The following is a 14,261-nucleotide window of genomic DNA, read 5'->3' on the forward strand; positions in this document are numbered from 1 at the left end:
AGATGGTGTGAATGAGGACAGTGATTACTTATTCAGTAGTTGGGCAGAGTGAGAGAGCAGAGGAAGAATAAAATGGGAAGAAAGAAAAATGAGAGCAAGAGAGAAAGGTAGAGAAAAGATACAAAAAATGAAGCAAAAATGGAAAAAGATAGAACAAGGCAGAGATATATAATACATATATATGACAGCTATAGTGTCTCCGGCAGTGTTTCAGTTTTCATTCAGGCGGCTGATTTTTCACTCCCAGGTGTGATCTCTCTGTCTCCCTTTCACCTCATTATCAAACTGGTTTCGTTTGCTACCCTGAAAATCCATCCCGGCTCAGACAGGAATGAGAGCACAAAAAGAAAGGCAAATAACAAGTGATTGTTCTTTAACTCCGTCTGACTTCAGTCTTTATTAGGCTGACATGACAGAGACAGTTTAGTTAAATACTGTTAATATGTCAGCCGCAGCGTTTCACAGCTGGCTCCGTCTCATTCCTGTTTAAATAGGAACAATGAAGAACAAAGCAGATGATAAAAGGAATTTTGAAGCTGTGAACGATTCTTTGGTTGGTATCTACCAACCTTCTATTTGCAGAATCTATCAATTAAAAACTTCTTACATGACTTAAATCGGGATAATAAAATCCATCTTCAATTTGAACATATTCTATAAGGATTATGCAAAGTGATATGTGAAAAATTGGCAACAACATATGACTTTCTCAATGTCTATTGCTGTTTCATATGGTGGATTAACCAGTAACTTTGTGATAAGCAAGTGAGTCAGACTTTACATGGCAATGTCCATACAGAACTGAAACATCTTTCCCACTGTAGTCTTTCACTGTAACATATACATTTCCTTTACATGATGTGCAGTATTTTTGCCAGCAGCCAGGTGTTCCAGGCTGCCTGTGTGTTCTGTCATCCAATGTTTAACTCAGCTGCCAGGAGCAATTGAAGTTAAGCTACTTAGGAAAAGCAAGAATAGAATGACAGCAGAAGAGAGGTAGGAAAGGGGCAAAGAAGGGGGCAGGGATGAAATAAGCTTTTAGCCAGAATGGGACAGAAAAAGAGGAGGATCTGAGGTAGACACAGGTTTGAAAGAAATAGGGCAATACAGGGAGGAGAGGTAAGGATAAATGTAGAGATTTGAGATTTGGAAGTACAGTAAGGCAAAAAACCAAATGAGAAAGTGGGGGAAGGGGGGGGGGTGCTAGAAGAAGAGAGTCAGACAGCATGAAGAGTTTAAAAGGCAGAGAAGCAAACGAAAAATGGAGAGGTGGGATTTGGTGAGGATCAATGGTGATGTGGTGAAGAAAAAAGTATAGAGCTGAAGGCTGGCGGGAGGGATTTGGGATGGATGGATCAAGTCCTGTGAATCACTCTCCTCTTCCACTTGCATTTGTTTGGAATCCACATGACCGAATGAATTTCATGACTCACAGCACTGCTTCACCTGGGCGCGTGGGGAAACATGCTAATGATGTACAACACACAAAATGATGCGTCTGCTGTGTACTAAATGCCTAAATTGTAACACGGGGTTAAAAGGAGGACGAGAAGAGAGATTTGGGAAAAGCAAGTAAGATGGGAAAAAAGAAGAGGATTTGAAAATAAAGGAAATATACATGAGGAGGACAGAAAATATTTTATGGGACAAATGAGCAGAGGCTAAAGAAATGAAATAGGACAGAATAGTTCAGAGTATTGGAGGGCGAGGTGGAAAGAGCACATGAGAGAGAGGGAAAAAAGGGAAAGAGTAGACATATGGTCCTACTGCTCTCATTCTGAAAACCAGGTGTCTACTACCACACCCCCACACATACACACACCTGACACTATAGGGGATATTAATATCCTTTGGGCCATACGAATATCCCTTGAGCGCCATGAGACAGATGGTATAGTTCATGATAATCCCACTCTGCCCTCCAAAACTGACCCTGCCTCAGATAGTAAACACGGTGGCAGCTAGCCAGGAATTCTCTAAAGACTCAAGACTAAAGAGTGTTGAATACCAAAGCGACCTGTGACCAGAAGATGACAGAAGCCATCACCAACCAGCCAACCAAAGCTAAGAAAAATCTCTGCCTTTATTTTTCTTCCTAGGTGTGTATCCCATGTCGGTATCAGAGGATAAAGTACCAGGAGAGGAGGTGGGCCGCCTTAAGGCTAAAGACCCCGACCTTGGAGATAACGGAATGGTGAACTACCGCCTGATAGATGGAGATGGAATTAACATGTTTGAACTGACCACTGACTCCGAGACCAGAGAGGCTGTTATTAAACTGAAGAAGGTAATAAAAACTCTTCACTTTGCAATTGAAACAACAATTACAAACCAGCTAATAATCAGGTTGAATTTTAAATCCACCTGATAGCTACATTTGTTCTCACTGATAACTAATGACTAAAAATGTGCTTCTTTAGATAGTTTGTTAGATTAGTCGGTGCTTGTTCACTAGTTAGTCACTAACCATGTGTCTTGTGGCTTAAGCAGGATCGGAAACGCTATAAAAAAACAGTGAGAACAAACCAAAATAGAATAGGTTGGATAGGAGATAAGGTCAATTACACAGGCTAGACTTAATGATAGTTCTATGGATTATATCTTATGTTTCATGTTTAGAATAAGACACTACCTAAAACAAGACAAGCCTTGTGTAGGACCTTCTGGTGAAGAATGGGCAGGCCACAATTCTGCTGCTTGTCAGTGGCTGCTTCAACAGCTATCTCTTTTGGAAACTATGCGTGCGTCATCACCCACTTTTTCAATTTGCCAGCTCAGAAATGTAGTTGAGACGGCACTTTTTTCTTTAGACAAAGCAGTTTAGTGTTAGCCGCAGCCAGCCCAGTCAGCGGCCATATTTGTGTCTTAATGTAATGCACCAAGAAAGAACAGGACAAGCAAATGAAAAATCAACCATCAAGGAAGGTAGATTGTGCTCCCTTGACAACCCTTTTAGTTTTTTTGGTTAGGTTTTTATGTGTGTTTGATATGAACATTGAGTTCCATGGTTGTGTGAGTGAGCGAGAGTGCATTAACTTTCAATGCTTCCCTAGGCCACAGAGCTCATCTACTGTGACTGTAACCTACACGTGCACACACACACACACGCACACACTACAACTGTGGCTTTCAGTGATCTAGCTCGGCACACACAATTACTTTTTCTCACTCTTTCTCCATCTCTCTCTCCCTCTCTAATGCACGCACACAACCAGTGTCTTATTCTGTTATACACACAGTCGGTCCAACACACATAGCGCTCTGACAGATACACACAAACTCACTCATTCCTTCTTTTTTTCAGTCTTACACACGCACACAGATACGCACTCTGTTGTATGTGTAGCTGCAGGTCAGGATTATAAGCTGAATCTTCCAGTGAGCTGTGGTAGCCTGCTTTTTCCTCCCAGGTCGTCCAACCTCTGAGTCTCTCAGTTAAAAAATAATAGCCTTTGCAGTCACCCTATCAATGTGTGAGGGAAAATATATCAAAATCTCTTTTTTGAAATGACTATTAAGGAAATTCCTAGAGGATATATTGTAAAAGCTGCAGACTCATGTCTAAACCCAACCCATATTCAAGTATGTAATTATATGCTTGCACAATGTGTGATGGCATTTGTGGTGTTGTGTTTCCTGTCCAGACAGTAGTGACGCTCAAAAAAGCAGCCAACCTTAACCCACAGTTCATTTTTACTGATAGTGTGGGAAAATCTCTGCCTGAATTGATCAATACAAGTCAGATTCCTGTTTTTCCCCCCTTACAACTCTACACGAGGGATTACGTTACAGCTCAGAATTGAAGTATGGCATGAAGGTTGGAATAGTTAGGGGCTTTCTTCCCACCGGTGTCAACAGGACTATGTAGGGTAACGAGTGAGCAATGGTAATGGTCCTAACTGCTCTCCCAACTACATACAGTCAACAAAGAAAACTGTGGTTGGCTTTGCTGGAAAACTCTCACATGGGGCTTTCTGAATTTGAAAAGAAATTGAAATACAGGTTGCTTCGCATTCACATGCAACTGAAAGCACATTTACACATGTGCACAGTATTAGGGCCTTTGCAAAAGTCTACACATTTTAACTGTGTAGACGGTTTGTTGCTGATGTAAAGACAGTGCCTGTCACTATATATGTAAGAAAATGGACAGAGAGAGGTTAGACGTTGAGGTCCAGAAATATCCTAAGGCAATCATTCTACTGCAAAAAGACAATAGCAGGAGATTGGCTTCAGGTGTTAAGTATCAGTACTTGTGTTCCACACGTAATTTTAAACTACTCTATGTTTGAACAATGTTGAAAACATAAGGCGCCATAAGGTTTCAGCTGGCAGCTCTTCTTAATCTTAGATCAGCATCTCGACTCAGATGTGTGTGTGTGTGTGTGTGTTAACAGACAAGTGAATGTGTGTGTACGAGAGAGATTATTGGGTCTTGATGCCTCCTGGGGGAAATCAAAACCTTTTGCCCTGTGAAGGCAGTGCTATGCAAAATTAAAACCCAAACACACAGACTCACACTCTCTCACACACACACACGCATCCTCACACCTAAACACACTTTCAAATCAGCATCAAGTGTAGCCTCTACTAATCTCTATTCTCTCACTCTCCTCCTCACACACAGACAAACACACACACACAGGGATGAGCTTTAATCAGCTATTCTCTTTCAACTGTGTCCTGACGAAAGCAGTCCACAGAATATTAAGGAGTGTGTGTGTGTGTGTGTGTGTGTGTGTGTGTGTTACAGAGAGCAATAGGGAAAGGGAGGGGCATTATTGTGAATAGTATTATTATCTTACACTGATTACACAAAAAGGGAGAGACTGAGCAGAGAGTGAATCTACAGAGAGACAGAGAGTATGCATGACGAAAAAGGGAGAATGAAAGAACTGGGTCACATATATTCCACTACAATCGTACCTGTCATCATTGCATTAAACACCTTCTCTGACACCACACAGACAAACTCTGCTGCAAACACAGTGTGTGTGAAGGTATTACCTCCTGGCCTCAATGTTGGATTACAGGGTTCTGTGCTATAATCATGATTAGATTCATAACCTCTAATCAATAATAAGCAGGGTTTTTTGTCTACAGTGCAAAGTAAAGGATAGCCAGCAGTTTAAATACAAAATAATTACAAACAAGTTTTGGTCAAATGCATCAATCTGTAAGAGCTTCACTCTGCTTTCATCACTTCACATTGGGCTTATGAACCCAATCTTCTCCCACTAGGGTTTTATTAACTGATGGGATCCTTGAACTAAAAAGATCCAGCTCACTCTTGGGACTACCAGTTTGACATCCCTATACCAGCTGGGAAAATGGTGGTTGTAGTTGTATAGCAGAAGGGGGAAAGTGGGTATTATCTGGGTTTATAATGCAGCGATGATACCAAGAAGAGTGCTAACTACTATGATTATAGCTACAACAAGGTTGCAGATGACGTTGCTGCCAAGTGCTGTTGGCAATGCACAAGTCCTCATAATCATAGCAGAGAGCACCTCATGGGTATTACAGCTTTTATAGACAGGCTGCCAACACATTTGTTGAATTAAAAGTTTTCTATGCAATAGTTGATGCATAAAGAGAGGCATCAATAAAAAGAGGTAGAATCCTTACATGCTCAACACCAAGCAGACAGAGGGTCATCACTTTATAATTGCTGTGTTACTTTGTGTAATGACTGAATGGAAGTGTGATGTGTGAGAAATCTGTTAATTTGGCGTTGAACAGGATATCTTAAAGAACACAATCAAATCAATTCAACAACGATATTATAAGTCGATGGGTTTACTCCCTATATAGAGTAAGTGAACAGAAACTCAGCTCAACATGGGTACACTTCCCACTGACCTACTGGTGACTTGAAGTATTTTCAATGTATGTATTAGGTTACCAGTCTGTATCATAAACATGTGGGCGAGAAATCAGATTGAAAAAAAAAGTCCTCATGGTGTCAGATTTAAACTTCATCTTGTGACTGAAAGAACTTTTTTTTTTATCATGTGGTGTCCCAAACTCCCAAAACTAATCCAGTCTCATTAAAAACAGACAGCACTGTTTCATCTGGTAATGAAAACAGACAGAACATAAACAACTAAATGACTTGCTCTGCTCCCAAAATAATCAAATCATAATATGCTATATCATGCAATACAAAAGATCTTAAGACCAGAGTTGGTATTTCGGTTACTCCTGGTGGTGCTGGTTTATAATAGTAGTGATAGTAATACAATGTGCAATGTGCCGTTTTTTCATTCTTCCATTCATGTAGCAAGAGCTCCCCCTACCTGCAGCCATGGTCAATGCATGCATTTCACAGAGCCAATACTGCCTATGCAGTTCTCCAGCACTACAAAAAGAAGAAATGCTATTTGAATGTGTCATTTTACAGCAGTTTTCAGATGAACTTTCTTTCTCTATTTCACAGCCGGTGGACTATGAGACGAAAAGGTCATACACTTTGAAGGTTGAAGGATCTAACCCTCATGTTGACCCTCAGTACCTCGCCTGGGGACCTTATAAGGATGAAGCCACAATAAAGGTAAGGACATAAAAGATAAGCTGGTAAAATTATGTGTAAAGTAGAAATGTTTTGTTGTATGTGTTTTATAAGCCAAATATCAGAGGAGCCCTTCAGCAGCTGCATATATTTATGTGTGTGTGCAGATATCGGTGGAGGATGCAGATGAGCCTCCTGTGTTTGTAGCTCCCAGTTACACTTTTGAAGTTGAGGAGAATGCACCTCCAGGCACCCTGGTTGGAAGAGTTCACGCCAAGGACACAGATGTTGCCAACAACCCTGTCAGGTAACAGACGTACATGGTATAAACATGGTATATGTCAGTAAAGAAGATTTATGCAAGAATTTGGATATTCACACTAGTGTAAACAGTTATCGAACTTTGCCAAAAAGAACAGCAACAGCAATTCTGAACAAACAATATCATCAAGTCTTTACTTAAATATATTCTTAATCATTTTCTCTAGTTAGATTTCAGATAAATGTCCTTATATACGTATTTTTTTCTGTACAGGTACATGATCCCCCGATACACAGACGTAGAGCAGTTCTTCAGCATAAACGCAGAAGATGGCATGATTACCACAACAAAACCCATGGACAGAGAAGCGCAGGCCTGGCATAACATTTCTGTGTCAGCCACAGAGATAGGTACGTATGAAAACAGATTCATCAGGGTATTTCATTCATGTTGTCTCAAATATAAGCTTCAAACACACATACACACACTTGCACTTCATCCTCATGGCACAAGCAAAAAAAAAAGTCTACCAACTAAAACCTATTGCATATGAATGTAAAGTGGCACAATGTCTTTGAGGCTGTCAGTGGTAATTTACTGATTTTTTTTTCAAGATATCCCAGTAGATCAGTAAATACAAGAGCTTGATTCTCTATTTTTTGGTCTTTACTGAAACAATATATACAGCATATATTGATACAATAAAGGAAAAGTAACAGGGAACAATCACTGCTAGCGATCAGTCTATACATTTGCTGGGATCTAAAGCCCAGACTGTCAGTCTGCTGTGCTGGATACACTCCATGACATCTTATATAGAGACTGTAAGTGGATTCAAGCTGCTTGATTTAATTTTGCTCCCTCTGGTTGGGAGTAAAGTTAGCATGATTGCAGTCAAGAACTGCCTATATCTAGGTAAAGTAATTATATTTCGAGTAAAGACATTTTGCAGTTCACTGTGCAGTCAGTGTTTGGTGCTATTACTTTTGTAAATTGAATCAACTTATGACTGCTGTTACTGTTTGTAGGGTGTCTAATATTAGTTCATCTTACAGTTCGGTTTGTATGTGACCAGGAATAATCATGCACAGATCTGCGGAACAGCTCTAAAAAAAAAAAAAAAAAAAATCTATTTTTATTTCATTTAAATGCATATGTGAAAAGGAAGGAAGAAGTAGATAATAAAATAATAATTTATAGTATCACTGAGGCGCCACCATGATTTAACAGTTTGCATTGAAAAATAAGTGAAAAGTTTAAGTAAGAACAGCTGAAGTGCTACTGAAACTACACTGAAAGAGTATGGGGAGAAAAAGGGGAGGATGCCATTCAACCAACAGGCCCAACGAAGCTTTCTCTCCCTGGCTTCAACCCCACAGCTCCTCTTGCAAGCCACAGTAGCCCCACCCTGGTATTCTGTGGTTGGGGCTCAAACTAGCAGAGCGCCGAGTGGTTTCCCTGTGGCGTGCTAGACGCCAGACGGACAGATGGAATTGGGCTTGCCGCCCACAAAGCTAGGTCCATTGCAGGCTACGCTAACCACTTACAGACCCTGGGAAGCTAAATAAATGTCTACTAATGACAGGGTAGTGGAAAAATCTCACTGACTAGAATTGCACATATGCAACCCAGTACAGCATTGAAATGGATATTCTTTTTGAAAGTGTAAAGTACACTCAATCATTCTAAGTTAATATTCTGTACAAATAAGGACACCAAGTTTTTTGATGTATTTCTTCTTCTTGTTTAGCCATTGTTCTGTCTGCATCATTCCATTTTACTTTACTTTAATCTTCTGCAGGCATGAATCAGCATTAAGTTTTGGTAAAATACGTGGGAGCTGCCACTAACTGAGTGGCAGCCTCAGAAACTTGTGTCTATAATTTTCACAAATCAAAATAACAAATAGCTGGCTGAGTGGCTGACTGACAGGCAATCTTGCTGGGAAAATATCCAAAGTTAGCTTTGTGACGAGTCAGTGCCAAACAAACATGGATTATAATAGAGACACACAGGCAATCACAAATACGTTCAACAACAGATGTCATTCAGTCCTTAATGACTCTGACACCACTAGGCATTTTTGTAAGCAATGGGATTGCTGATGATTTTGTTCTGTGTGCATGCAGGAGGTCACCACCAAGACACCAAAGTGCGTGTTAACATCAGAATAAAAGATGTGAATGACAACTCCCCAGAGTTTGCAACCAACAACGAAGTCCTCATGTGTGAATCTGTCGCACCAGGAAAGGTACGTCTGTCTGTGTGAGGATGAGCCTCAAAAACAACCCACTGTGCATATTTTCGGTAGGATGATGGTAAACAAACATCTTGATGCACTGCCTTCTGATTTGTTTGTGTGTGTTTTTAGGTTATTGAAACAGTGAGTGCTGTGGATAAAGATGAAATGGCTCACAGACAACATTTCACATTCAGCCTCGCTCCAGAAGTCGCCCACAACCACAACTTTTCCCTCAAAGACAACAGAGGTAGATGACCTTTCAAGTATTTGTGTATTTTTAACCCTCCTGCTTCTTTTATTTTCTTTTAATTTCTCTCTTCCTACCTATTCCTCCAGCCACCCTTACCACTTCTTCATCTGTGGCATCTTTCTCTCCTCCACTTTCACTCAGATTAGATCAAAGCATAACCAGATGGAGGCTTACAGTACCTTGTAGAAATCAGCAGGTGCTCTGAATCTCTCACGCACACACGAATGCACACATGTCCTGCGGGCTGTATTAATTGCAGTGGGGTCTCTGTCCGTATGTACATATATCTTAGGGGGCCAACTGATTGAATTAAGTTTTGTGAGCACTGGGAGAGACACTAACAGAGAGAAAATGAGAAGGCGAGGAGACAGTAGACGAATATTGATAGAGAAGAAGAGGCTGTAAAACACTGATGACGAGTTGAAAGCAGAATTATATACCGTGTTGGATATGTAGTGTAATCAGAATCATATTTTGGGAAATAGACAAAAGAAGCTTGTTTCCTGTGAATCGCCTAGCCCTGTTTAGCCATATTTAATATGTAAGACTGTTTTGTTGGTGATGTAGCTTCTGAAATGTCTGTAAAACACCTCATGTAATCCGTTGTTTGCATAAAGATTATATTACATTAGAACAGAACTGTTTGGATAAGGAGAGCCGCAGACACAAAACGATGCTGTGCTGCTTTTGATTACATTTCCTATTCAACAGACAAATGGACCCTGTATTAAACAGCATATTAATAATACCAAGCTACACAACATTGGCTATTCGGACTTTGCAGATGTCACTGGATGAGTGTGGGTAGTTAATAAACAAAATAAATAATAGATAATAAACAAAAGTGTGTGTAAAAAGTTTTTTGTATTTGTTTTTGTAGTTTAAAGTAAAGAACTTTCTGCCATTTTCCCTGCTCATCTTTTTATCTACCGGTACTTAGCAAACAGTTTTTTCCATATCTTTGTCCACAGATAGCACGGCCAGTATTTATGTGCTTCGTAAAGGATTCAGCCGCCTGACGCAGGATGTTTACTATCTTCCCATCGAGATAAATGACAACGGGTTCCCCGCTATGAGCAGCACCAACACCCTGACCATCAGAGTCTGTTCTTGTGACAGCAAAGACACCATCCTCTCCTGTAACGTAGAGCCCTACGTCCTCCCTGCTGGTCTCAGCACCGGGGCCCTGATAGCTATACTGGCCTGTATCGTCATTTTGCTCGGTAAGAAGCTAAGCTTTGCTTAGAATTGCAGATTTGTTTGTTTGAGAACACCATCGGGGATTACTGATTTACATACGATTTCCTCATTGCAACATGAAATTTCAATCTGATGCCTTATTAAGGTTATCTAGCTGTGTGTTTACAGAACACACTGTTTTTTAAACTCTCTTGTGTATTAATGTTACTCTCATACTTAAGCCCTACAAAATCATTTTACTGTAAGAGAAACAATGTGGAATCAAATTCAGTGAATTTACAAATGTACTACTTTTGCATGTGTACAGCGCAATACAATGGTATAAATTAAGCAATTACACCATTTCCCACAGTGCATACTAATTATCTAACGCTAGCTTTTATTTCCCAAAGTCTGTGTGGAGATTACACATTAACTAAATGCAATACAATGCTTAAATTGTGTGTTTCTCTTTGGCAGCAATAGTGGTGTTGTTTGTTGCACTGAGGCGTCAGAAGAAGGAGCCTTTGATAGTGTTTGAGGAGGAGGACATCAGGGAGAATATTATCACTTATGATGACGAGGGAGGTGGTGAGGAGGACACAGAGGCTTTCGACATTGCAACACTGCAGGTAAAGAGGGAGGGCACCAAACATCATTGTATTGAAGATGAAAGAAGCTGAGGATTAGAAGGGAAGGGGAGGTCCTTTGACTTCACTACAAGTGGGTCAAACGCTGTTTGTATCTGTCAGATTCCACTTGATTATACTATACTATTTATTTTATTTATTCTATACTAATACTATTTAAAAGAAAGATCTGCAAGCAGCCATGCTTTTGTCAATAGTTTAAGGGAAATAACATGCTCTCTCTTTTGCACTGTTTAGAATCCTGATGGTGCCAATGGTTTCTTGCCAAGGAAAGACATCAAACCAGAACTTCAGTTCCCTCTCAGGCCTGGCATTGGCCGTCCTGCAGCCAACAGTGTTGATGTCGAGGACTTCATCAAGACCCGAATTGCAGAGGCCGACAGTGACCCAACTGCACCTCCTTACGACTCCATTCAGATCTATGGCTATGAAGGCAGAGGATCATTGGCTGGGTCACTGAGTTCCCTGGAATCTGTCACAACAGAGTCTGACTTGGATTATGACTATCTGCAAAGTTGGGGGCCGAGGTTTAGGAAGCTGGCAGATTTGTACGGGACCAAAGACTGCTCCATTAATGATGCTGATGATGGTGAAGACTCTTAACAGTGGTCTTACTGAATAAGTGAACGCCCCCGCTGATTTCTGATTTACTGATTCCACAAGGATTTCTTAACTCCGGGTTAACGCCTGTCATTTTCCCAATTGTTACCAACTGATTCCGTTCATGCCAATTTGTCAACCAACGTTAGCAGCACTCCCTCCTTGCACCTCCCTGGTCCTCCAAAATAATCTGCTGACGGACACATAATGAATGCTTGGACTTGAAATCCCTTCCAGTATTCCCAAATCTCTCCTCTCCTCCCCATTTCTCCTTTTCCTCCCTCTGTTTCTGCAGACTTGAGCATTGCAGGGATGGGAGATTTGTTATGTCTGTTTGAAAGTAATTTGATGGAAATGTGTTGCTGTATGATCAAATGACTTATAGCAAAATGTTTAGTTTATTAGAGGTTCTGTATACTTTTGTGGACTGGATTCACACACCTCCTCTGAGGTTCCTGAGAGAGATATTATTCCCTCAATGGTGGGGAATTTCCTACAGTCGCTCTCTCAAATAAAGAAGGAGTGTTGTATGGGATCAGAACAGAAATGAAATATATGTCAGTAGGGTTGAACAGTTCAAACTAAATGATTTTTCAGATACACTGAGTGTGCCGAATTCAGCAGGTACTGTTGTTTAGCTGGCATGACTGACTCTGGGTTGTTGATACTCTGAAGACGTGCACAGCATCTTCACAGTATGGTGGCCTTATAATAATTAAACAACAACTCCAGGGGTAAACACAACAAGAGTAAAGATTGAGACCGCTAGCTTCAGTAGCTACACACAGACAAATGAACACACATGGACTGAGTATCTGTGAAAAATGCTACACAAACACCATTTTCTACTCCCAAAAAGAGACTCAACATGGATACAACTACAAAACTGTGGATGAGTTTTTTTTTTGTTTTCATTCTTCACTGCAGAGAAGACTTGAAAAGAAAAGTCGCCCTTCTCCACGCCCCATCTTCATTCATCCTCCCCTGTGTCCCCATCTCTCCCTCCAACAATCACTTCCCATACTGAGTCCAGCAATGAATGATCACATCCTCATTTGGAGTCCACCAATGATGATCAATCACAATGAGTATAAACCTGTGAGCTCTAAAAATCGCCTTAAACTTAATGGACACTCTTGCAACGCAGTGCATTCTCTTTTTTTCTCCTTTTATTTCTTTTTTGTAATTTGAAAAGTATATTCAGAAAGCAAACTCCTCTCCATCTTAGGTGTGTACAGAGCAATGTGCAGACATGTGATATATCACTCTGAGAATCCAACCTGCGCCTCATGCACTCTCAAAATAGGATGTGTTCTGTTTCTGCCAGTGTGGTAAATGTAGACCGGCAAAATGTGCATTGTGGTTTTTTTTTCCCCCCGACACCATGTATGTTGGCAGCATCACCTGTTGTATCAACATGTGTTGCTATTTAGACACTGCACATTGGAAAACAACACAAGGTGTGTTTTATGAGCCGCATATACTGAGGGGCTGAAGACAGAACATCCTTTTTAAAGTGTGTAGGTTCTTGTTCAATCTCTTTTTTAATGTTATTATATTATTATGATTATTATTGTTGTTTTCTATTATTATTGTTATCATTATTATGATAATTGTTCTTTCATTGGCTGCAGCTACACAGGAACAAATTAGAGTTTAACTCTTTGCAGGGCTCCTACAGCTGTCTAAACATGGAGAAAATACAAAGTATTCAAATTTTCATTTCTGGGCAGCTGTAGGAAATTTACTGCTAAAAGTTCAACATCACCTTTTGTTTATGCCTGTGTGAATACAACCTCTCATTTCTTTCGCTTTGGTTTCTTTTTTTTTCATTATTTGGCGTTTCTTCGTTCTTTCTCCCTGTTCAAGAGGAAAACTAGCAATCTGTGTTTGTTGCAGTGAGAGAACGCCTCGTTTTTATTCTCTGTCAAGTTTTATGGTACCGATTTGTACAATTTTAAAAGTTCTTATTTTAGTATACATGCAGAATATTCCAGTATTACAACAAAAACATGTTAAGAAGATAAGATTAAAAAAAGTTACAGCATCACACTTATATTTTCTGAACATTGTACTGTTGCTTTACTATGTGCTTCAATCTCCGAAGCGAAAAAAAAAAAAAAACTTTGAAATAAATGCTCTTTTTATAAAATGATATTAAACTGTGTGTAACTTTGGTTTGTGTTGGTCTCTGGTGATACATTACTATTAGCTAATGAACATGACTGGCTGAGACACATGAGTATTATCCACATGAAGGGAAATAACTCTCAGGCCAGCATGGTAGCATGTATTTGTATCAAAAAAACGGGAAATCGCAAGAAGCCTACATTTGTGAAAATAAAGCTCTATTTGCTACAGATGAAAAAGGACCGCCATCCTGACTTTATTGTCTGCTTTGTGGTCATTATTTCTCTTCTTGTGGATGGGTTTACTAAGCTGAACAGCCAATCAGAATGTTTCATCCCATCAATGGGTCCCACCCCAAAATATACATTTTGCCCAAACAGAGGTTTTACTATTACCAACTCCCAACCACAGTGAAAAACACGGTCCGATGAGAAGGA

The 14,261-nt window shown here is 40.1% G+C and overlaps 1 protein-coding gene across 1 annotated transcript in view; it reads left to right on the plus strand.

The window, feature by feature from the left end:
- cdh11 (cadherin 11, type 2, OB-cadherin (osteoblast)) overlaps positions 1-13,849 on the plus strand; it is a 67,987-nt gene extending 54,138 nt beyond the window's left edge. The window contains exons 8-16 of the mRNA XM_028422949.1: positions 2,100-2,287; positions 6,440-6,553; positions 6,679-6,818; positions 7,047-7,183; positions 8,903-9,024; positions 9,145-9,262; positions 10,237-10,488; positions 10,925-11,076; positions 11,332-13,849. Of these exons, the coding sequence (XP_028278750.1) occupies positions 2,100-2,287; positions 6,440-6,553; positions 6,679-6,818; positions 7,047-7,183; positions 8,903-9,024; positions 9,145-9,262; positions 10,237-10,488; positions 10,925-11,076; positions 11,332-11,697 (1,589 nt within the window). The 3' untranslated portion in view covers positions 11,698-13,849. The remainder of the gene's footprint in view (positions 1-2,099; positions 2,288-6,439; positions 6,554-6,678; positions 6,819-7,046; positions 7,184-8,902; positions 9,025-9,144; positions 9,263-10,236; positions 10,489-10,924; positions 11,077-11,331) is intronic.
- Positions 13,850-14,261: the final 412 nt, after the last annotated feature.

The sequence above is a fragment of the Parambassis ranga genome, chromosome 15 (genome assembly GCF_900634625.1).
Source record: "Parambassis ranga chromosome 15, fParRan2.1, whole genome shotgun sequence".
Lineage (NCBI taxonomy): Eukaryota > Metazoa > Chordata > Actinopteri > Ambassidae > Parambassis > Parambassis ranga.